The following is a 21800-nucleotide window of genomic DNA, read 5'->3' on the forward strand; positions in this document are numbered from 1 at the left end:
TTTGAAATAAATCATATTTGCGGAAAGAGAACAACTGTTAAAAAACGTAAATATAAGCATTGAATCACTATTTTTTGAAAGATGTGGTCTCATAACTGCAACGGTGTGTGCAAACAAATTTTCATAACGCTCTAGCGCGCGTTATTCAATTTGTGTGCACACACCGTTGCAGTTATGAGACCACATCTTTCAAAAAATAATGATTCAATGCTTAAATAACTACAATTACACATGATACGTAATCTATGAATCACAGAAACTATACATGCAATGTTTTAATGGCGATGCAAATTAATCTAAAACAGGTAAGTACTGTCACTGTCACAGAAATTTTTGGGTATGTAATTGATTGAAGTACCCCGCGTTGCGTGTTTTTTCGGAAATTGAAGTATTGCTATGGAATAGACAAAACAACAAAGAATGACATTACCCGACAGAAGTCATCAACAGCAATATATGAATAAATTATCAATGTATACAAAACATGACCTTAGCTAAAATGTGCGCTTACCCCACATGTGTGTTAAGATGGAATAACACACATGGAAAAAGTCACTCAAATTAACAGTAAATTATTTAATTATGAAAGATATAATGATAATTAAACTGTACATATGGCAAATAAGCAAAATATTTGCAGTTTAGGAATAAGAAATGAATATCTAAAAATTTCAATTCACTAACAACAAAAGCCCCTGCAGATCTAGAATTCGAACTCGGGATGTACATACATGTATACGGGTCACAAGCCCGTTTATCCACTCGGCTATGGAGTAAGATACATGCTGCGTTCGATAAAATCGTTTTAATAAAACGAAATGTCGTTTCGATCAAAGGTCAGCCATTTGTGATGATGTGTTATTCCACCTTAAATATTGAATTGTGTTTTGTTAATTAAATGCAATATATTAAATTGAGCACTAAGGTTAAAATAGTCAACAATAATGGTAAAAGATACAGAAAAAAAAAAAATAAAAATTATTCATAGACATTACAGTTACAAATATTTCTATATTCTTTTGAATGTTTGTTGGTAGATTACCTGTTGTCAAAATTGGTAACCAAATGCTGCCACTTGAAACTATTTCGGTGACCGAACAATTCTATAGTCGTCAGATCGAACAAGGGGGATAAGGGGTCGGCATTTTTTGTTGTTGTTGCAAAGTTAGACCTAACCATCAGGCACATAGCATCAGGGAGGAGTCAGTCCCCTCCACTTTTTCTCGTGCAGTGGACAAACACATTTTTTCTTAAATTATGTTTGAAGCATTGAAGTATCAGGAAGCTGCATGCCACCTCCCACCCCCACATTTTCGGTAGAATATAAGGAATTGAAATGAATATAAGGAAATATATTAATAACAGTGATATTAAAAATTTCAGTTACAGGTAAACTACCCCTCCCCCACCCAGGATTAGGAATTTTATGAATTTTGGGATTTTTTTTTTTTTTTTGCTTGTCAAGATTTCTGATGATGATTAATTTAGCCCCCCCACCCCCCTTTTGCTTCCGACTCCACTGAATTCCGTGAACTCCGAACGCAAATTTCCTAAAGAGTGTGAACATAGTTTTTTGCATTTCGAATGATAAAATTGTACTCCATTTTTATAATTTATCGTACAAAATAGGCGGTTGTGGTTCGGGAGGTAATAGTAAGCCTCGCCCCTCCCCCTTCTCCACGTTACTTTCATTTCGTCCAACTTCCGGGACAAGGTCGTTAGCTGCGCAGCTGCATAGGGATTTGTAGTCGTATAAATAGCAAACGATAATGGCCAGAACAGAAGATCAGAGGTTCACCGTCAGTGAGAGTATGACCATTGGATTTATTGGAGCTGGCCGAATGGCGCAAGCTATGAGTCGAGGCTTTATCTCAAAAGGTGAGGACATTTTATTTTAAGGTCAACCCGAGTTATCAGCGGTAAAGGGAAATCACTCTAATATAAACCTTAGGCAAAACTTGCATCATCATCAGAATATGTACACAATTTGAAAACTTAACAAAGCAATTGATTTTCTAGCTGACATGACATAAAAATGATTGATAAATTGCCATGCTTTAGTCAGGTATCCTTGAAATAGCAGCTCTAATATTTTTCGGTTGTCTAACGTTAATTTATAGAAATCGTTGATTAATGAAATTACCATATTTTTCATTTTTTTATGTCAAAGTATTTCATTTTTTCAATCACAGAATAAAGCTTGTGTTTATCAGTGAAAGTATTCAGTATTTCATCACAACATGAACATGATTAATTGTTGGAAATCTAAAGCTTATTGCTGCAACAAAAAAAAAATTCAGAAAACTTCAAGAAAAAATTGAATTACAATTTCATTCATATATATCATGTATTTTATAACCACATATTATTTTTGCATTTGTCAAAAAAAAAAACGAAACAAATTATTCAAGAATTAAAACATTTTTTACCGATATCTGTTGAATATATTGAAAGTACCCTCCCCCATTTAGCCTCTTTTAAGCTAAAGAAGGATGATGCAATTCAGACTGCCGGCCTGAGTGATTGATTTCTTTACAATAGGGAAGAAGGTCTGTTAAATGTCAAGGTCACACTAAAACCATGCTTCCATCTCATGTTATAGATTTTCATTAGGTATATATATGTTTGTAAACATTGTATTGCATCACTTAGCAGTCAATGTTTGTATTTGTGTGTGTTGTGAGATAGAGAGAGAGAGAAAGATAGAGAGAGAGAGAAGAAGAGAGAGAGAGATGCATAATATTTTCTGCATTGATCTGCTACAATATCTTTGCTTAGAGCTCTAGAACATAATAGATACCCAAAAACCATTTCTATAATAATGAAAGGATTCAAGTTTTTAATTCTTAAAGGTTTATTTTGATATGAATTTTAAAAAAAAGATTTTTGATCAACTAAAACCTAAATATTTTTTCCTATTTTCTTCAGGAGTTGTCAAGCCACACAAGATAATGGCCAGTGATACAGTCCCACAGATGTTAGACTGTATCAAAGTAAGTGTGCAATCTGAAGAGCCAAGAATGCCGTTTCCAGGTGGAGGCGGCGAATTTCTTAGTTTTTGTAATGGCGCCATTTTATGAAATTTTTCTGGCATGTAAAATAATAAAACCATTTTAAAAAAAAGCAGGGAAAACGTCAGATATTTTCGAATAATGTACAAGGATCACTAGCAAAGTAAACTACACGTGTCATTGATCACTTATTTGTACATTGCTTTTGGATCTGTCATTAACATTTACTAGAATTACTGAATAAAGATTTGAATTTATTTGACTCAAAGACCATTATCAAAATGAGAATTTCAGGTTGGTGCAAGATCAAAATAATTTTGACAGTAAATAAACTTGTCATTATGTGATGTTTTTTGTAGGAACAAGGTGTCAGAATCTCCAGAAGTAACCTTGAGATCGTTGAAAACAGTGACCTAATTATCATAGCCGTCAAACCTCACGTGGTGTCCCCAATTCTACAAGAGGTGTCTAGTAAAGTGACGCGTGAGAAGCTTTTTCTGTCCATAGCAGCAGGAGTCACGCTGGAAACACTGGAAAAAGTAAGCTGTCTCCCTACTGATATCTGGAGTCACAATCTGTTAGTTATTATATAGTCACAATTCGTTAGTGGTCACTATTCATTAGTGGTCACAATTTGTCAGTGGTTTATTGTCTTTAAGTATTCATTTAATATGACATACAGCTGTAAGCAGGATTACTTGCTGTATGTTAATGTTTGAAACTTTGAATCATTAAAATTCGTGAGGACCAATTTTCATGGATTGCTTGAATTTTACAGGTTTGTGGGGATGTAATTTTGTATTTTATCTTATATCTGAAAAGGAAATATGACTTAATATCCCTGATTTATTAATTCATGGAGAATGTTAACTCATGGTTGAGAGGAACCAATGATTTCCTCGAAAATTGAGCCACCACAAAATCTAAAGATTCCATGGTATTTCATTATACAGAATCTTTCGTCATACACATGTGACCCATGCTCCACCTACATGTAACGTTTCTATCGTCATACACATGTGACCCATGCTCCACCTACATGTAACGTTTCTATCGTCATACACATGTGACCCATGCTCCACCTACATGTAACGTTTCTATCGTCATACACATGTGACCCATGCTTCACCTACATGTAACGTTTCTATCGTCATACACATGTGACCCATGCTCCACCTACATGTAACGTTTCTATCGTCATACACATGTGACCCATGCTCCACCTACATGTAACGTTTCTATCGTCATACACATGTGACCCATGCTCCACCTACATGTAACGTTTCTATCGTCATACACATGTGACCCATGCTCCACCTACATGTAACGTTTCTATCGTCATACACATGTGACCCATGCTCCACCTACATGTAACGTCATACACACGCGACTCATGCTCCACCTACATGTAACGTCATACACATGTGACCCATGCTCCACCTACATGTAACGTCATACACATGTGACCCATGCTCCACCTACATGTAACGTCATACACATGTGACCCATGCTCCACCTACATGTAACGTCATACACATGTGACCCATGCTCCACCTACATGTAACGTCATACACATGTGACTCATGCTACACCTACATGTAACATCATACACATGTGACCCATGCTCCACCTACATGTAACGTCATACACATGTGACCCATGCTCCACCTACATGTAACGTCATACACATGTGACTCATGCTACACCTACATGTAACGTCATACACATGTGACTCATGCTACACCTACATGTAACGTCATACACATGTGACTCATGCTACACCTACATGTAACGTCATACACATGTGACTCATGCTACACCTACATGTAACGTCATACACATGTGACCCATGCTCCACCTACATGTAACGTTTCTATCGTCATACACATGTGACCCATGCTCCACCAACATGTAACGTTTCTACTCGTACTTCTATTCTAACATTGTTGTTTTTTATTCAGAATCTTCCGTCACAAACACGAGTGATCCGTGCCATGCCTAACACCCCCGCCCTTGTACAGACGGGGGCCACGGTCATCGCCCCGGGGTCATCAGTGCTCCAGGGGGACAGGGAGCTCATCCAGGGGCTGTTCCGGACCATTGGTATCTGTGAGGTGGGGACAGAAGAACAGCTGGACGCGGTCACGGGGCTGAGTGGGAGCGGGCCCGCCTATGTGAGTGACCAGTCGCACTATATATAGCAGTCATTGGATGAAACTTTAGTGAACTTTATCAATTGAAAGTAGTAATTAATAGCTAAGTAGAATTAGTAAGTCATATCTAGTAACCAACTATAACTATAATTTGAGACAGTAGGGCTAGTACCGGTAAGTTGGCGGTAACCATTGAGTATAACTTTAGTTTACTATGTCATGTAAAAGAAGATAAAAAAGTTCAATGACTATGACTATTGGCTAAAGCTAGGGGTCATGGAGGGAACTTAATAAGCACAGTATACATTTAATGTTTATCATATAAAAGTACAGGTAGTGCTTAAGAGCTTAGTGACCCTAGCTAAAGGCATTGGATGAAACTCTTTTGTACTACATGTATCTTATGTGAATGAAGGACTTCTGGTAATATGCTTGGTTATATAACATAAACAAATTTAAATAGGTTGAATTGTACAAATTTTCTCATCAGTAACACTAATTACAGTTTGATATGTTGCAGAAAATTGTCCTACTCCTACATTCATTTTTTGAAATCCGGTTCCCTGAACAAGGCTAACATCAAATCAGATCTTCTATGTAAATAAAAATTCTTGTTTACAGTTGGTTACATGAATTTGCTATGATAACAATGTCTAAACAGTTTCCTCTTATTTGTGTAGAATTATTGTGGTACTTTGTTACTTAATCTTTACCTTTGAAGTGACCAGACACACTGTAAATATAAAGTTCTCTGAACAAATATTTGCATACTACATGCTCTAGCAGCTGGTAAATATGTGAGACTCTAAACAAGTCATTTATTTACCATAAAGAGGTCTCAACAGGCAACAAGATACTAAGGTCACAGAAATGATTGTACACAAATGCATGTATATAAGTGAGAAAGATTTCCATATTTGAAAACAAAAACATAAAAAGAGGAAAACAGAGATGATAATGAAGATTCCTTATATTACAAAGGTACTTCATTTCATGAATCAACGGTTTTGCATCAAATTGTGAGGATATGAAATTATGAATGCTAAATTTTTTTTATCATAGTTACATTTAGTTGCATTTGTCAAAATAAAATGGAAGTTTAAAATCTCAAGATGTGTTTTTGCGATTTTACACAGATATTAATTTCTTGCTTTGAATTAGGAAATCTACAGTATATTTCTATATGCCACTGTTGATCATTACATATCCTGTTCTAATCATACTCATTGTTTGTTTAGGGTTTCCTGGCGATTGAATCTCTGGCTGATGGGGGTGTTAAGATGGGACTACCTCGTGACCTCGCCCAAAAGCTAGCCGCTCAGACATTACTGGTGAGTGCTCACTTCGGGAATCGTTTACAAAACTAGGATGTCCTACAAGACGAAGCAGAAATATCCCCAAAATATTTATAAAAACAGAAAAGATTATGAAGGAAGAAATGTAGTAGTATTTTACCCATAATATCTACAAAATACCAGGAAACAGTGATGTCTAATGAGAGGTAATCCTTACTACTTTACCCAGTCTACAACCATCACATTCAGATATCAGAAAACGATGATGTCGAAGAAACTTTTGAGAGTTACCCAATTAATTAATAACTTTGTGACAATGGATATAATAACTTAGTTGATGTTTTACAAAGCAACATACATGTACATGCTTCTAAAACATTTGAAAATTTAATAGTATACAGTGACAAAGATATTTTAACTTAAAGATGTTTCATTGAGAGAAATCATTTACCGGTATTAAATCCTCATCATTTGTTTGTACAGGGGGCTGCAAAAATGGTGCTTGAATCAGGGAAACACCCGGGACAACTCAAGGACGAAGTGTGTTCACCAGGGGGTACCACTATAGCTGCCATACACAAATTGGAAGAGACCGGCTTCCGATCGTCGTTAATTACAGCAGTAGAGACCGCCACAAACCGAGCGAAGGAACTCGGAGTTATAGAGAGCCAGAAACAGCAGACCGTGTTACTACGGGAACAGCCAAATGTAGAAAGCAGCAGTAGTCAGCCCCTGAGGGTCACACAGTGAGGGGAGGGGATCTCAAAGACCATCCCCAGCATTCCTGCCCTCTCCAAGCTCTGTACTGGTATATATCTGATTGAGAGCTTGGTGCGACTACGCCAAAATATAATTTGTGGGGTTAGTTTTGTTCATTTTTGTTTTGAATAATTATTTATGTCACAAGAATTTTCAGAAGATTATTTGAATTATCAAAATTTTTATCATCACTCATACATATATTATTTTTCATCATCAATAAATTGCATTCATACTTTAAAAAGAAGGATTGCTAACACCAGATACTCTGTCACATAATCCAGTCAATGAATTGCATATGAAAATAGAACAGTTATAACGTTATTTGATTTTGGAAGTGTACAAATCTGTGTTTGACGTAGTTACAGAAACTACACTCAGGGTACGACTTTATGATTTTAAATGTTAAGAACATTTAAGAATTTGTTCCTTGTTTAAATGTTGGTCTTGTGTTCAGAGGTCTGTTGCTGATTTATGGTTGTAACTTTTGATTTGAACATGTTTTATTGTATACCGTATATATGATACATTTACATATACAAATGGTTAGGACACAGGTTCTGACAACTTACGAGGTCTTTACCCTTGTAACTTTTGTCAGACTTTCATGTACTGTGGAATCATTAGAATTCGTGGTGGCTCAATTTTCGTGGTATTCGTGGATATCCATCTCCCACAAATTTAAATCCTCCACGAAAACATATTTTGAAAGTTTTATTTTTTTACTGAAACTGAAAACTGACGCTTCCACGAAATTACATCCCCATGATCCAGCAAAAAACCCACAATCCACGAAAATTGGCGCCCACTAATTTAAATGATTCCACAGTATGCTGAATCCGTAGGTGGATTCAAAGTCTGTTCTGTTTTTGTTTGCAATTACAAAAATAATTGGCAACATGTATACCAGGTCTATTTTTTACGTCAGGTACATGATGTTAGACAAGTGTGTGCTACACTCTAAAATTTAAACACAATAGTTCTGAATGTAATAATTAGTGCTAGCATGCATTTGATGATTGTTAAGTGCGAATCAGCATAATGTTAATTATTACATGTATTTGTATTCAAGTCCCAAGGCATTAAATGAATGTGTGAATCTCTATTGAAAGCACTGAAATGTCACTGAAAACCTCTGTTGTATATGAACAAATATTATCAGGCATGTACTTGTATTAATTAAGTTGTATATAATATATTAAATGTACTGTACAGAAAAAGAATTTAATTTCAATACAAGTTTTAAGTAGATATTTGTAAACAGATGTGAATACATTGTATTACAAGTCATTGATTGTGACTTGTTGCTATGCATGTCATCTCTGTATGAACTTTATCCTGTTCAGAGTTTGCCAACATAAACTACCAAGACAAAGTCAAAGGAAGTTATATCTCGATCTAATAACAAAAAAATTAATAAAGTTTTTGAGATTGAGATTCACATGTTTTTATTATGAGAGATCTTGTACATAAACACCTAAACAAAAAAACCCCAAAAATTGAGTGATAACAGTTTAAAATCGATGCTGCTATACATAATTTGGTTGGATATTGGATAAAATTTTGTGTCAGTAGCAACAAAGGTTTTAATGTAAGATTTAATTTTCATTTATGAGGGATAACAACAGCTGTATTTTTGTATGAGGGGGTAACACAGAATGGCACTTTATAATCCATAGCGGTGTCCTTTGTTTACAGATAGTGTGGAAGAATCATTGATAGCATGATTGAATTTGTCATGGCTACCACAATGAATTAAAAAAAAAATAGTGTGGTGTGGAAGAATCATTGATAACATGATTGAATTTGTCATTGCTACCCAAAGAGTTTTTGAAGAAATGTAATTTTGATTTTGAGTTTTGCCAATAAGGTATCATACTGACATTTTAAAAAATTTGGTGGCTTGCAGAAAATTAACCTTAAACCACCACTTTGCTCAGATGGTGTAACACTTGCCTTGTGTGAGGAGGGAGGGGTAATAAAGACTAGGTTATATTTATCACTGTGTGGCTCTCAACATTAGAAACAATCCCCCTTAGGAAAAGACTTACAACCGAGATTCCATATCAAAGATGGGTCTGTCATTATGAGGAATTCCTGCTGTTGAGATTAAGACTTGGGCCAAAATCGAGATTTATATCCCTTCACAACCACTTGTCACATTTGAAGGCAAGTGGATGAAAATCTCATTTAGAATTAACACAATATCTTGAACTCACACATTTGTAATTTTTACAACCGACGAAGAGAGAATTTATCAAATTGAAAAAAAAAACCCACTACAAACAGTTCAATTTATTCAAGATTTAAATAAATTCCTAAATCGTCCTAATAAACTAGTGTCTGCGTGTAGCTGCGCTTCCTGTAGCTTCTGTTGTCTTTGTTCCTCTTTCATTTTCTTCCTCTCGGCCAGTTTCTCTTTCATTGCTTCGTTCTTCTCATGGTAAGTATCATATCTCCCTGTCAATCTGTAGTGCTTTCTCCTTTGAAGATAGATTTCCTTACATTCCTCTTGAAATTTTGGATCACTGTTCCTACAATAATATTGCAATGGAATTTAGTAAAGAAAAAAAATTTCTAGTGCACACACATACAAAATTAAATTGTTCACAATATTTTTGTTTTGAAATGTTTTTAAAAAGGTTGAATAGTCTTGCAAAGCCGTTTTTCCTACTATCTATTTAAACTTCCTGAATAGAGGACAAAAATAGGGGAATCTGATAGGTAATTTGTTAATTAACAATGTATAAGTTGCAATTACCAGTATAATATACAGAATTGTCTGATTTAATTAATTCATGTTCCATTTCCCATGTCATTTTTTTGTACTTTACATGTACAACCAAACCCTAATCATTATAAAATGATAGCTAGTTTTAGTGATGGTGTAAATTTTAAATGAAATTTGGAAGAATGGGCAACTTTAGACTATTTAGACTGATATAAATAGGTAAATGTTTTGAGAATGTGACTGGCTCCTTTTCTGTGCATTATCATCCAACATTAAAATCTTTATGTTACGAGTACTTACAAGTCTGTTACGAGTACTTACAAGTCTGTTACGAGTACTTACAAGTCTGTTACGAGTACTTACAAGTCTGTTACGAGTACTTACAAGTCAGTCAGACATTTGTTGTATATCCTGCTCTCCGTCTTACATCTCCATGGAAACAATACATAATGTTCATCAGAACATACCATAAAATCTGTGACAGAAAAAATTGTGTCAGAATTCAATATTTTAAATGTATTGAAATGACCATCTTTCATTTTAAGTTTTCGTGGTTATTAGATGAAGGTATACATCTTTAGTTTCTTTAGTAATAGTTTATAAGACACTTTTACATTTGCATGCAAGTGTAACAGATTGGGAAATGATCACAAATAGACTCACATCCAATACACTTAAGTATAAACCATCTCAGTTAAAGGGTTAACCCACTAACTAGCGCTAGAAGGAATATGGCACACAAGAAATATTTTTTGTCGTGTAGTAAAAGAAGCAATATTTCTATTCCAGCAAACCCAACTTTGACAAATGACAATTGTTTCGAGTGTACAGAAATACATTTAAACTTACTGTCAAACTGTATACAAATTTTTCAACAATAAAGGTAGACACAAAATTATACTGTTGTAACAGAATGGAAAGAAATAATGACCAGACTAAACCCAGCTCCCCTTAATCTCTAGTCAGGTGCTCTACTAACTGAGCTATGAGTATCTGGTACTGGCGATTAATCCAGTCTATCCCTCATCATGTCACATTCCTCCCCTGTTTTAAATGATTTTCCCCATTGTAAATACCATGCCAGGTTCTTTCCCCTGGCAGGAGTTAAACTTTCAGTTTCAGGGGTTGGTCACAACACCAAATTTAAGTGATGGAAGAAATATGAGGGATCAGACCTGGATTCGAACCCAGACCCCATGAATCTGCAATCAGGTTCTTCACCAGCTATTAACTACATGTATCCGGTGCCAACAATCAAACCACTCTGACTGTCACCAATGATCACACCAGCAGATGAACAAGTATATGATTTGACATTACATTTATATCAAGTTACCATGGATTACAGCTCGTTATATTCGACATTTTATCATTTTTACCTAACAGCTCTTTCTCACAGATGATGCGACCTCGCTCCCTCATGACATTTCCAACCAGCGTGTCTTCCTCCACAATTCGTAGAGTCCTGTCTTCAGGGTCACCTGAAACAATCAATGGTAGGTATTACTGCGAATCTCTTACCATGTGGATGCACATCGACATTTAACTTTGTTATGCAAACCTATTTATTGAATTTCAACTTGTTTCACTTTGGCTATATATTTTTTCAGTAATACCTAGTCCTTGAGGACCCCCTGCCATATGATGTGGTAGAACTGTTTTAACCCTGCGCACATTCTGTTCTGTTTTCTCTGTGTTGTTATTCTTCTCCGATTCCGACGTGCTCATGTTGACACTCTACTTTCACTTTCAAGGTTATAGTTACCCCCTATATCATTATCGAGTCTTTTGGAGTATAAAGAATATTGAATGAATATTTTTTCTTTATTAAATTTGTCTTTTTATATATTGCTTAAAAACTTTAAGGAGAATTTCATGTAAAACAACGATATGTGTATTTTTTTGGTTTTTTATTTTTTACTGTTGTATGTGGTATCTTGCATAAGTCGCGATTAAGAAAAATACATATAGTACGCGTGTGGACTACCCTACAGTCTTTCCAAATAAAAATAAAATAAAATAAAAACTGAGAAAATAAACCGACTATGGAAAAGCGATTTGCAAAATTCCCTGTGAGAACTATTTAAAGAGTGTCCCCTCGTGGGCCCCACTTTCCCCAAAACGTAAACAAAGAGCCGGTGACCAAGTCAGTGTAAAGTAGAACAGGGCCCAAAGGTCAGTAGAGTCTATATTATTAACACGATATATTAAAAATATAATATAAAGATATCATTCAGTTCTCATAACCCTTATAATTGAACTTGCACACATGTATCATTAATTAGATCCACCTGAAGATTAATGGCATCTAACCTCGCCTTCTCGCATTCCATTAGCCTGACGGCTACCATTGTAGACTTATCGTTGAAATGTACCGCATTGAACTAAATTGATTTGATATGACAGTGATGATTGGTCTGCCTCCAAAAGTTGCACGCACCGTTGTATGTGTGTGTGTGTATGCGTGTGTGTGTGTGTGTGTGTGTGTGTGTGTGGGGGGGGGGTTATGTTAATACAGGTGTTGCATCAAAGTACAAACAAATGTCTTTACAGGACCCCAGGGGCTATAACAACATGATGGAAACTTCTTTAGAATAAGGGCGAATGGTCGAGCATTTAAAACTCTTTATAGATAAGTGTTCTGTATTGCAGTTAATTTTAGTTTCATTAATCTAATTAATGATTTTGGAAAAAACGTTAACACATAAATGCAATTTAAGCAGATGTTTAATGTTTTATTGGCTAAAAAAATAATAATTATACATGTACTTACTGAAAACAATTTCAGATCAATTCCAGGGGCGTAGCTTGAGATAATATTCTAGTGAGGCAAATTTATTGCGGCTGTGGGTCTGGGGGCCACCTGAGGCCCCCAGCGGGTCCAGGGCAGAGCCCTAGTGGGAGGTTCAGGGGGCGAAGCCCCCCTACGAAAAATGAATTTGGGAGTTTTAGAATGTGAAAAAAAACCCATTGTCCGGAACGAAGTTTTGTTATTTAACATTTCAGACCAGCATCTATTCACAGTATTGTACATGTATGAACTCTTGCACAGAGTAGGGACTTACCTTCCCCCCAGAAAAAATATTGAAGCATATAAAGATCAATTGTCCATATTACAAGATTTTTATGATTATTATTCACGATATGGTTACATTGTAGTAGCTGGTGATTTTAATGCAAGTTGCTTGGAGTTAGACATCGGAAGATGCAATTTGTACAAATCAAGGGAGCTTAAAAATTTTATAAAAGAAAACCATCTTAATCATATGTTAAGGAATGATAAAGCGCCCAAATGTAATCACACATTTACGAGTATAGAAACTATGTTAGATTATGTATTCTCAGATGCGCATATGTACATGTCACTCAGTTCTTATGAAATCCTTGCCCAAGAAACGTTCTCAAGTACGTCTGACCACCTTCCCATTTTGGCTGTGTACAATATACAAAGCAATCAACATCATCTCATTGAATTTACTAACAAAACTCCAGCATGGCACAAAATATCAAATGAATCCAAGCAAACCTATGAAAGAGAGGTCACTCACCAGTTAGATGATATAATAGGGAATAATGTACTAGAGACCCACCCCGAAATTAACGAATTTTGTATGACATTCGTTAAATGTATAACAACAAGTGCGAATACTGTCGTTCCCAGGTCTAAATTTAACCCCCACTGTAAGCCTTACTGGACAGGGGAGGTCAAAGAAGCTCATGCCCAAGAACTGAGAATGAGAGGCATTTGGGTTAGGGACGGGAGACCCCGCGGGATGCATCACGCATAAGCGCGCGAAAAGGCGTTTTCGTAAATGCCAGTCACTAGCATTGGAGCAGTGTATCAAGAAAACCTATACTGACATAGATAACGCAGCCGGCTGCGACACGCGACTGTTTTGGAAACTGATAAGCAAACAACGACCCCGCAAAAGCAGGGTGTATCCGGAAATTCAGTACGGCGGTATAACTGCAAATATCTCTCAAAGTGTGTCTGATTTATTTGGAACGTACTTTGAAAATGTATATACCCCTCAAAATAATAGTATCTATAACGAAGAAAATTTTCTGAGCATAAATAAATTATATGACGACGTTAAATCTTATAACGAATGCGACAAACGTCTCGAGTACGAAGTTTCCGAATCGGAAGTAGACCAGTCGTTAACTCCCTTAAACTGCTTAAAGCGCCGGGAATTGATGGTATTCAAGAAGAACATCTAAAATATGGGGGCAATAAAGTAATCTTTTACTTATGCAAATTGTTCAATGAGATTATCAAATGCGGGGCGATACCCAGTGAGTGGAAAAAATGTATTGTTGTCCCAATATATAAAGGAGAAAATAAAACAAAACACTCTCCCGATAGCTACCGACCAGTATCATTATTGTCGTGTCTGTTAAGGTTTTTGAAAAAATACTGCACAATAGAATTTCGGACGTAATAACTAGCAAAAGTAGGTTCCCAAACCCCCAGCAGCAAGGGTTTCAGAAGGATTTGAGTTGCATTACCGCAGGTTTTAATTTACAAGAGACTATATCAATTACAATGACCACGGTAGTTCTGTATATGTGGCATTTTTAGATTGTAAAAAAGCTTATGACACAGTTTGGAGAAAAGCGCTCATGTTTAGACTTTAGAAATTGGGATTGAGGGGTAAGATATGGAAAATAATAGACGATTGTCATATCAATGATGAAAGCACAGTAGCTGTAAATGGCACAATTTCTGAATGGTTTAGACAAGGTGTTCGTCAAGAAGGTGTATGAAAATGTAAGCAGTATCTTTAGTGTGTACAATGTAAAATCAACAAACCCAGAATTAGCCGACGATATTGCATGTTTACGTTTAAGTCCGGCGGGCTTACAAAAAATGCTAAACGTTGCATATAGATAATCATGTTTATGGCGCTTTTCCTTTAATGCACAAAAATCTAGCGTTGTTAGGTTGGAAGGTCCCCAACGCAGCATGCCTGGAAATTAGGAGAGGAGGACATCTCAATCAACGATAGCTACAAACATTTAGCTATTATCCAACACTCTCAATTCAAGTCTGGTGAGCGAACAACGGAAGGCTGTAACAAAGGCAGGAAAGCATACTTCGCCATACGGAACGACCTGTCTCATAATACGAACCCTTTAACTCTTGTTAGACTCTACCAAAACATAGTATTACCTACTGTATTGTATGGATGTGAACTGTGGAACAATTTAATTAAAGCAAACAGATTTACAAGTTTTAAACAAATTTCAACATTTCGTGATAAAAGACATCCAAGGTCTGAAAATTTCATCAAGGTCAGACATGTGTGAGAGTATGCTTGGACTACATCCCATCGTTTCGGAAATAGATAAAAGAAAATTAGCCTTTTTTGGAAAACTGTGCAAGCTTGATATTAACTGTCTGGCAAAAAATATTATCTTACTTAGATTATGTGACCTTTTACAGGACGGCGTCAAACCATTTTCCGGCAGGGAGGTAATGATTTTATCAATATGGCGGCTCCCATGGATTGCAAGAATTAGTTACTTTTAATGGAATATTTTCTTACTGAGGAAAGCTATGTCTAATTGGCTTTACAAAATCATTATATACATCAAACTGACAAATTTGAGCCCTTGATAATTTTTTCCTGTTCACTTCCTTTAAGGATATTTACGAAATTAGCCAAATATAATTTACTTAAACATTTACAATTGTTCCTTGAAGCTGGTAAATTCCCTGAAAAAAAAAGGATTGGAAAATTATGGTTAAACAGTCGATTCATAATCACCATACTGATGAATGGAGAAGTCGCACGGAAAATGATCCAGACTTCCGAATGTTTAAAGTTTTTCACAATACAGTCTCTCCTATCAGACTCTGGAAATTTGAATTTTCATTTGATGAAGTTCCATTTATTACATTACTAGCTAAACTCTGGACCATTCCACCCGTGTATATAGACCAAAACTGCAGAATATGTCAATGCACTTACAGCAACCAGTTTCAGCATGCTGTATTGGGGTGTCCATTCAGAGCTTTTGTTAGGGATTCTTTTTATAACAGTTTAATCAATAATTTTGATGTCCATTTATATGTAGAGTTTTCACAGCTAAGAGAGGACGTTTTATACTACATTTTGCTCGGGGGATTTGAACCCACAACATTATTAGATAAAGAAAGCAAGAAAGTATTTATCTGCATTTGCGCAAATTGCAGTGCATCAGCATGCTATAATAGATCTCTGTTATTTTTAGAGCATATGTAACAATTTATAAATATTTTCCTTATTATATATGTATATATATATACGTTGTCTTCATCATTATTTCCCACTTTTGTACGATTGACTGATTTTTTTATGTATTGTAATTTATAACATGAAATCTCCGCAAGGGGGAAATAAAGACTGCATGATAAATGAAAGATCAATTGATTTTATTTAAGAAACAAATTCCATGGCCACGCAAAGTCACAGATTTTCTTCATACTTAACAATTTGAAAGACTTTGATAAGTGAAAAAAGCCGAACACCATTTATTTTTTGCGATGTGGTCCAGTTTCCATAGTAACAGAGGGTAAAAATGACATTTGAAAACATATTGTAAGTAATGTGCACAACTTGTTTTTTTTAAATAAGGTTGCATACATTATTAAACAAAATTGTCATTTTTCAAGAAAATTTATAAAGAAACACATTTTTAAAAGTGTTTTCCTGGCAACTAAAGAGAAATTTCAAAATATGATTTCTTCATTTAATTTGAATAAAAAAGATGAAAAATGCAAAGCTTGATTTTTTGGTACTCTTTATTACGGTTGTGCGAATGAGATTTTCAAAATAAAGATTGAGGACCGTTGTTATGGTAACAAGCTGAAAAAAATATTTTTTTAAAATTGCCAAATGAACTTTTTTTTACTTTGCAAAATTGAGTTTCCCTTCAACACGTGTTTATTTATCATATGTGAACGTTTGGAAACTCAGCTGGTTATTTGTTCATGTATACATTTTACACAATGTATTTATTTTAACTACTTATTTATAATGATTGATGTGTATAGGTACAATTCGCCATTATGGGCGACGTGGAAGCGTACGAGTTCTCGGTGGATTTCCAGACAGCGGCCAATAGGGAGCTGTCCTTTCTCCAGGAGGTTGACCAATACCCGCCTCTCTATGAGGGTCCGATTCTCAAATACGCTATCTTCAGGTACATACTTTATAAGATCAACTAGAATTGATGAAAGTAAATTGTTTTGAAGTAAGGGTTTGAAAAAAGAAATAATGATTTTTTGTGTTGCAGAAAAAAGAATCGATATATATAATACTAAATGAATTTAAAATTATAATTCATAGAAAAAAAGACTTTGTAATGAAGTAAAAAAATGATTAATAGGGATTTAATTAACATGTACATGCATGCAAGATTACATGTAAAAAAGTTGTCATATTGTTTTATAATAACGTTCACCCTGTAAGCCTTTATTATTTATTTCGGTCACTACCAAACGAAAAATAAATATGATAATATTTTGAGTCTCACTCATCTAAAGTCTGTATATTTGGCGCGTATTTTCTTAAATTATTCGATATTTATAAATACCTCTTGATTCAGACGATGTTCATTCAAGAGTATGAAAAAATCCCAGGTTTCCTTTTTGAAACACCCCTTCTAGTTTGTCAGGTTTCAATACACAGCTAAAAATAGAAAGTCTACGAGGAGTTTGCATTGCATCAACGATAAATAAGTCCGGATGAAAACGTTGAAAAATTGTGCGAGGTATTCCGAATGGAGAAAAGATGTCAACATTCCACATTATGAATCTGTTTTTTTACGAGGAAAAAATGATAATGTGTGAATGAAGTTATATTGGAAATTTTCCCTTTCATCGATTTCAATTTCGCTTCTTTTATATTTTTGTATTTTTATCAGAAATCATCCAAATGTGCAGCATAAATATCTTGGGACAGACTGTAATATACTTACTAGTTATAGTCTTTGTCTAGAAAATGCCTAATATATTTTTTGACAGGAAAAAAAATGGGTTTGTGGACATGCAGGTTAAGAGAAATGTTTTACCAGGGGCTTCGGGATTCCTTTAAACAACCATTTTCCCTATCAACCGACCTAATTGTTTGAGACTGGAAATAGGAGGCACACCTTTTATTCATTTATGCTTATATAACAAGCTGTCATTTTGCTAATTTTGAATTTTCTGGGTGGATGTAAAATAAAACAACAAGACAAACCCTGAATTAACAGACAGAGGGATTTGACATACCCATAAGTTGGATAATACGTTATTATCTATATTTACAGATACGAGACTCTGTGGCTACCACTCGCCGCCGAACACCGGGGCTTGACCCTCACAGCTCCTCTGGACATCGCGTGGGTGTGGCACTGCCACCTGCTATCCCCCGTGTGTTACGTCAGGGACTGTGTGGGGGTCTGTAACTCAGAAATAGACCACAGTCTCACGCCCAACCTCAACCGCACTGACACGGAGAAACTGTGGAAACGGAGGTACCCGGATGTTGACTTCGCTATCAACCTCATGGAGAGCAGCATTAAGCCGCCATCGTATGATTCTCGTTTTGAATACGATTTGGAGGCGGCAGCAGGAAGGCAGAGACTTTTCTATTACCAAGTTTCCTTGCCTCATTATAACGACGAAAAGTTTATAGAAAACGCCATTAAGCGATACAAACAGTTTCTAACTGTGAAGCGACTTAATCCCGACTCTTTTGTAGTTCCCTGTTATGACGTCGACCTAATCTGGCATTCGCATCAAGTCCACCCGGCAGCTTACAAGAAAGACACAGAATCACTCCTCGGAAAACTCTTCAATCACGACGATTCGGTAAACGACAGGACCGAGGGCTCCAAGCTGGTGGAGTCCGACAAGGAGACAAGGATGTTATGGCGGGAAACATTTGGAACAAACTTCTCAGAATTTGGCGCCATGTACAGAGGGAAGCCGGCCAATGGTCGTCTGTTTCCCGTTTCCAGTGACGTGATTGACAAACACAGTGCAAAAATTGTACAGCTACAACTGGAAAAAGCAGAAATCCTGGATTACACCTCAGCGCTGAAAGTTCACCAACTCAAAATCAATGCAGTGTTCAGAAATGGGATGGACATAGAGCTCCTTAAGCTGAAAAAGCCGGTAGGGGGCGCCTGGGGGACACAGTCTCATCACATCCCCATGTACGACATCGACACGGAGATGATTGAATTCATCAGTGTAGAACTCTTCAAATACGGAAAACTTGGTAAGCTGGGGGGTAAAACTTTACTGGGAGCGGGAAGGATATCGTGCCGAGATCTGTTGGAGGGTAGTACAGGTGGTAAAGGTAGTTCCTTCACGGTCACCTCTACCGTGCATTTATCCAATGGCGAGTCCATGGCGCTACAACACGCGATCACCGTCTCTGATACCAAAGGCTGCAACTTAAAGCTGGAACCCGGCCACTTTGAGTTGGCGGTCATTCCCGAGGACAACGAGGCCTTGTGGGGACCCGTCCCCCTACCACGTCTTCCAGAGGGAGTGGAGCACAGTTGTTCAGTGGCCACCCACAGGTAACAAAATATCTCACTGTAATGTTGAAATGAATTACTTTATACAGGGAAATATTCGCTCCGTTTTATTTTCGTCCCTTTCGCCCTCGTTTTCAGCGGGCGAATTTAAAGCCAGGCGAATTTCAATGTTTTAAATCATCTTTCTTCAAACAAAAACTCTGTCTGGGCTAATTCAAGACGGGGGAGACTGATTGCCAGTGTAAAAGGGCGAAAATTACACAGGGCGAAAATAACCATCTGTACAGTATTTGTTTTTTGTTGTTATCATATTGACTACTGTTTCATTGCCGCGTTACGCCCCACACCCATTCGATATATTTCCATGATTAATGTTCGTCCTTGCTGTCAATCATGATGGACAAATATTTTGAATGATTATCTTTTTTTTTTTTTATCAGAATTAGGAATGCGGTTGGTGAAGTGATGTTTACTGCCCGCGTGATACACAGCTTGCCGCTGATGACGTCAGTCGTTCACGTGTTTTATCACGATTTGTTGAGTGTCGTCTGCCACCTGTTAGGTCCGGATACCCTGCCTACACCGGCACAGGTTTGTGATAAACGTTTCATTGAGTCTTATAGTAAGTCCCTGCATAGGTTCCCAAATCACGCTTTTTTCTTCATGAAAACCATGAAAGTTAAGTAGGTTTCTCTTCGCTGCACAGGTCAATTCTTCCGTCGAAAATCCTCCAATTACCCTGTCCCAGCAAGATGGTGAGCGGGCGATGATCATCAAGAACAACGATGGTGACTGGGCCGTGTTGATAGGGCGCTGGACCGGCGTCAGAAAGGGCAAACCCGGGGTCAGAGGTAACAACAGTTATTGACAGTGATTCAGATTAGCCTCCCACTCTATATACAGTGATATCTTGTAAATCATCATTATTGTTGATTTTGTTATTGTTAGCAACAAAACACACTGCTGGACGTGCCCCTATTCGTGGAAGCCCCGGTCATTTGGAGGTGACGATGTACAGATTACCGACCGGTGAGCGGTCAACTCTTCGCCTGGACAGCGAGCCGTTCCGTTACTATGATTTTACCGTCAAGTTCCACGGATTTGTCGCCGACTTTTCCAAATGCACGATCAACATCTCCCCGAATGAAGGCGCAGAAAATCTGGCCCTGGCGTTCTGTGTTAGCGTGTTACAAGTACTCTGTCAACCAAGACCACCCAACTTTGAACCACTCAAGGAAACCACCTCAGACACGCCCTCTTACGTCAGCCAAAGGAAGGAATTCCCCACGGACAAGCTTGCCATGGTGATGGCGTTTGGATTCATGGTATCCACTCCTGCCAATTATATGTTACGAAAACAATTCAAGAAGAAGAAAGAAGAGAAGGAAAGGTTCTCTCATATTGCTCCCGCCTGCGGGGGCGGGTTGGACAGTGAACCCATGCATCTGCACCCCATTGACGAAGCTCACGTGTACGACGATGACGACGACAACGACGACTATGAGATGGAAGGCTGGGAGGCGGCCTTCTTCTGTGTCAAAGACGAGGATCTAGAGGACCTACACAATGAGGAGGGCGACGAAAACACCGACGGCGGGGACGGAGATCAAGATGGCTGTGGGGGGTGCGGCGGATGCGGAGGGGGTGAGGGTGCATGGGATGGGGGAGGAGGAGGGTGGGAGGGGGACACAGGGGGAAATGGAGGGGACGGTGGGGGTTATTCTGGAGGGGATACCGGGGGAGGGGATGATGGGGGTGGGGGATGGGGAGGGGATAGCGGGGGTGGGGATGGTGGGGGATTTGGAGGTGACAGCGGGGGCGGCGATGGAGGGGGTGACGGTGGGGGTTGTGGGGGAGGATGCGGTGGTTGTGGGGGGTGAGGCATGGTCTGAATAATTGGGAATTTTTCACTTGATTGTTCACTTGAAGGGGTGCTAATTGGTTAACGCAATGGAGTTAACACGATCAAAATAGCATTAACAGTAGTCCTTTTAATAATAATTTTGTTATATTTGATGTCTACCTCCCTTCGGATATACATTTTTTTTATTGATTTACACAACTTATGTTTTATAATATATGTAGATCACCACCGCGGAGTTTGGGACCAGACTTACTAGTATTACTTTTTGGCAACAAATACCTATTTATAGAGATGCCCATGGTTTTTTAATTTTTAATATGTGATTGAGGAAAAAAAAGGCATGACTCTTTCTCGATGAATTTATTTGCAAACAATTTAAGAATGTTGCTCTTCAAATATTTACAAGCATGATTATGAAAATATATATACAACTTACTTACAACAATGCATAACGATTCAAATAGGCAT

General features: G+C 37.2%; 3 protein-coding genes across 3 annotated transcripts; 2 read left to right on the forward strand and 1 right to left on the reverse strand.

The window, feature by feature from the left end:
* Positions 1 to 1714: 1714 nt before the first annotated feature.
* Positions 1715 to 8653, forward strand: LOC128180102 (pyrroline-5-carboxylate reductase 2-like). The gene is made up of 6 exons (XM_052847970.1): positions 1715 to 1878; positions 2929 to 2993; positions 3371 to 3550; positions 4973 to 5185; positions 6403 to 6495; positions 6943 to 8653. The coding sequence occupies exons 1-6, from the start codon at positions 1770 to 1772 to the stop codon at positions 7207 to 7209; spliced, it is 927 nt and encodes a 308-aa protein (XP_052703930.1). The 5' UTR covers positions 1715 to 1769; the 3' UTR covers positions 7210 to 8653.
* Positions 8654 to 9498: 845 nt separating this feature from the next.
* LOC128180112 (uncharacterized) lies at positions 9499 to 11722 on the reverse strand. Its single transcript, XM_052847978.1, has 4 exons — positions 11566 to 11722; positions 11329 to 11430; positions 10334 to 10424; positions 9499 to 9752 (listed from the first exon to the last, which is right to left on the reverse strand). Exons 1-4 carry the CDS (start codon positions 11675 to 11677, stop codon positions 9518 to 9520), a joined length of 540 nt encoding a protein of 179 aa, XP_052703938.1. The 5' UTR covers positions 11678 to 11722; the 3' UTR covers positions 9499 to 9517.
* Positions 11723 to 11968: 246 nt separating this feature from the next.
* Positions 11969 to 21348, forward strand: LOC128193124 (uncharacterized). The gene is made up of 6 exons (XM_052866388.1): positions 11969 to 12124; positions 16989 to 17137; positions 18248 to 19510; positions 19909 to 20059; positions 20175 to 20319; positions 20417 to 21348. Exons 2-6 carry the CDS (start codon positions 17004 to 17006, stop codon positions 21346 to 21348), a joined length of 2625 nt encoding a protein of 874 aa, XP_052722348.1. The 5' UTR covers positions 11969 to 12124; positions 16989 to 17003.
* Positions 21349 to 21800: the final 452 nt, after the last annotated feature.

Source organism: Crassostrea angulata, chromosome 1, assembly GCF_025612915.1.
Source record: "Crassostrea angulata isolate pt1a10 chromosome 1, ASM2561291v2, whole genome shotgun sequence".
NCBI lineage: Eukaryota > Metazoa > Mollusca > Bivalvia > Ostreida > Ostreidae > Magallana > Magallana angulata.

Excerpts from the sequence above, each read along its gene's own strand:
- LOC128193124 (XM_052866388.1), top strand. The coding sequence starts at position 17,004 with ATGGGCGACGTGGAAGCGTACGAGTTCTCGGTGGATTTCCAGACAGCG. Across the intron at positions 17,138-18,247 it reads CTCAAATACGCTATCTTCAG|ATACGAGACTCTGTGGCTAC; the intron begins GTACATACTTTA and ends CTATATTTACAG. Across the intron at positions 19,511-19,908 it reads TGTTCAGTGGCCACCCACAG|AATTAGGAATGCGGTTGGTG; the intron begins GTAACAAAATAT and ends TTTTTTTATCAG.
- LOC128180112 (XM_052847978.1), bottom strand. The coding sequence starts at position 11,677 with ATGAGCACGTCGGAATCGGAGAAGAATAACAACACAGAGAAAACAGAA. Across the intron at positions 11,431-11,565 it reads AGGGGGTCCTCAAGGACTAG|GTGACCCTGAAGACAGGACT; the intron begins GTATTACTGAAA and ends TGATTGTTTCAG. Across the intron at positions 10,425-11,328 it reads CTGTGAGAAAGAGCTGTTAG|ATTTTATGGTATGTTCTGAT; the intron begins GTAAAAATGATA and ends TTTCTGTCACAG.
- LOC128180102 (XM_052847970.1), top strand. The coding sequence starts at position 1,770 with ATGGCCAGAACAGAAGATCAGAGGTTCACCGTCAGTGAGAGTATGACC. Across the intron at positions 3,551-4,972 it reads CGCTGGAAACACTGGAAAAA|AATCTTCCGTCACAAACACG; the intron begins GTAAGCTGTCTC and ends TTTTTTATTCAG. Across the intron at positions 6,496-6,942 it reads TAGCCGCTCAGACATTACTG|GGGGCTGCAAAAATGGTGCT; the intron begins GTGAGTGCTCAC and ends TTGTTTGTACAG.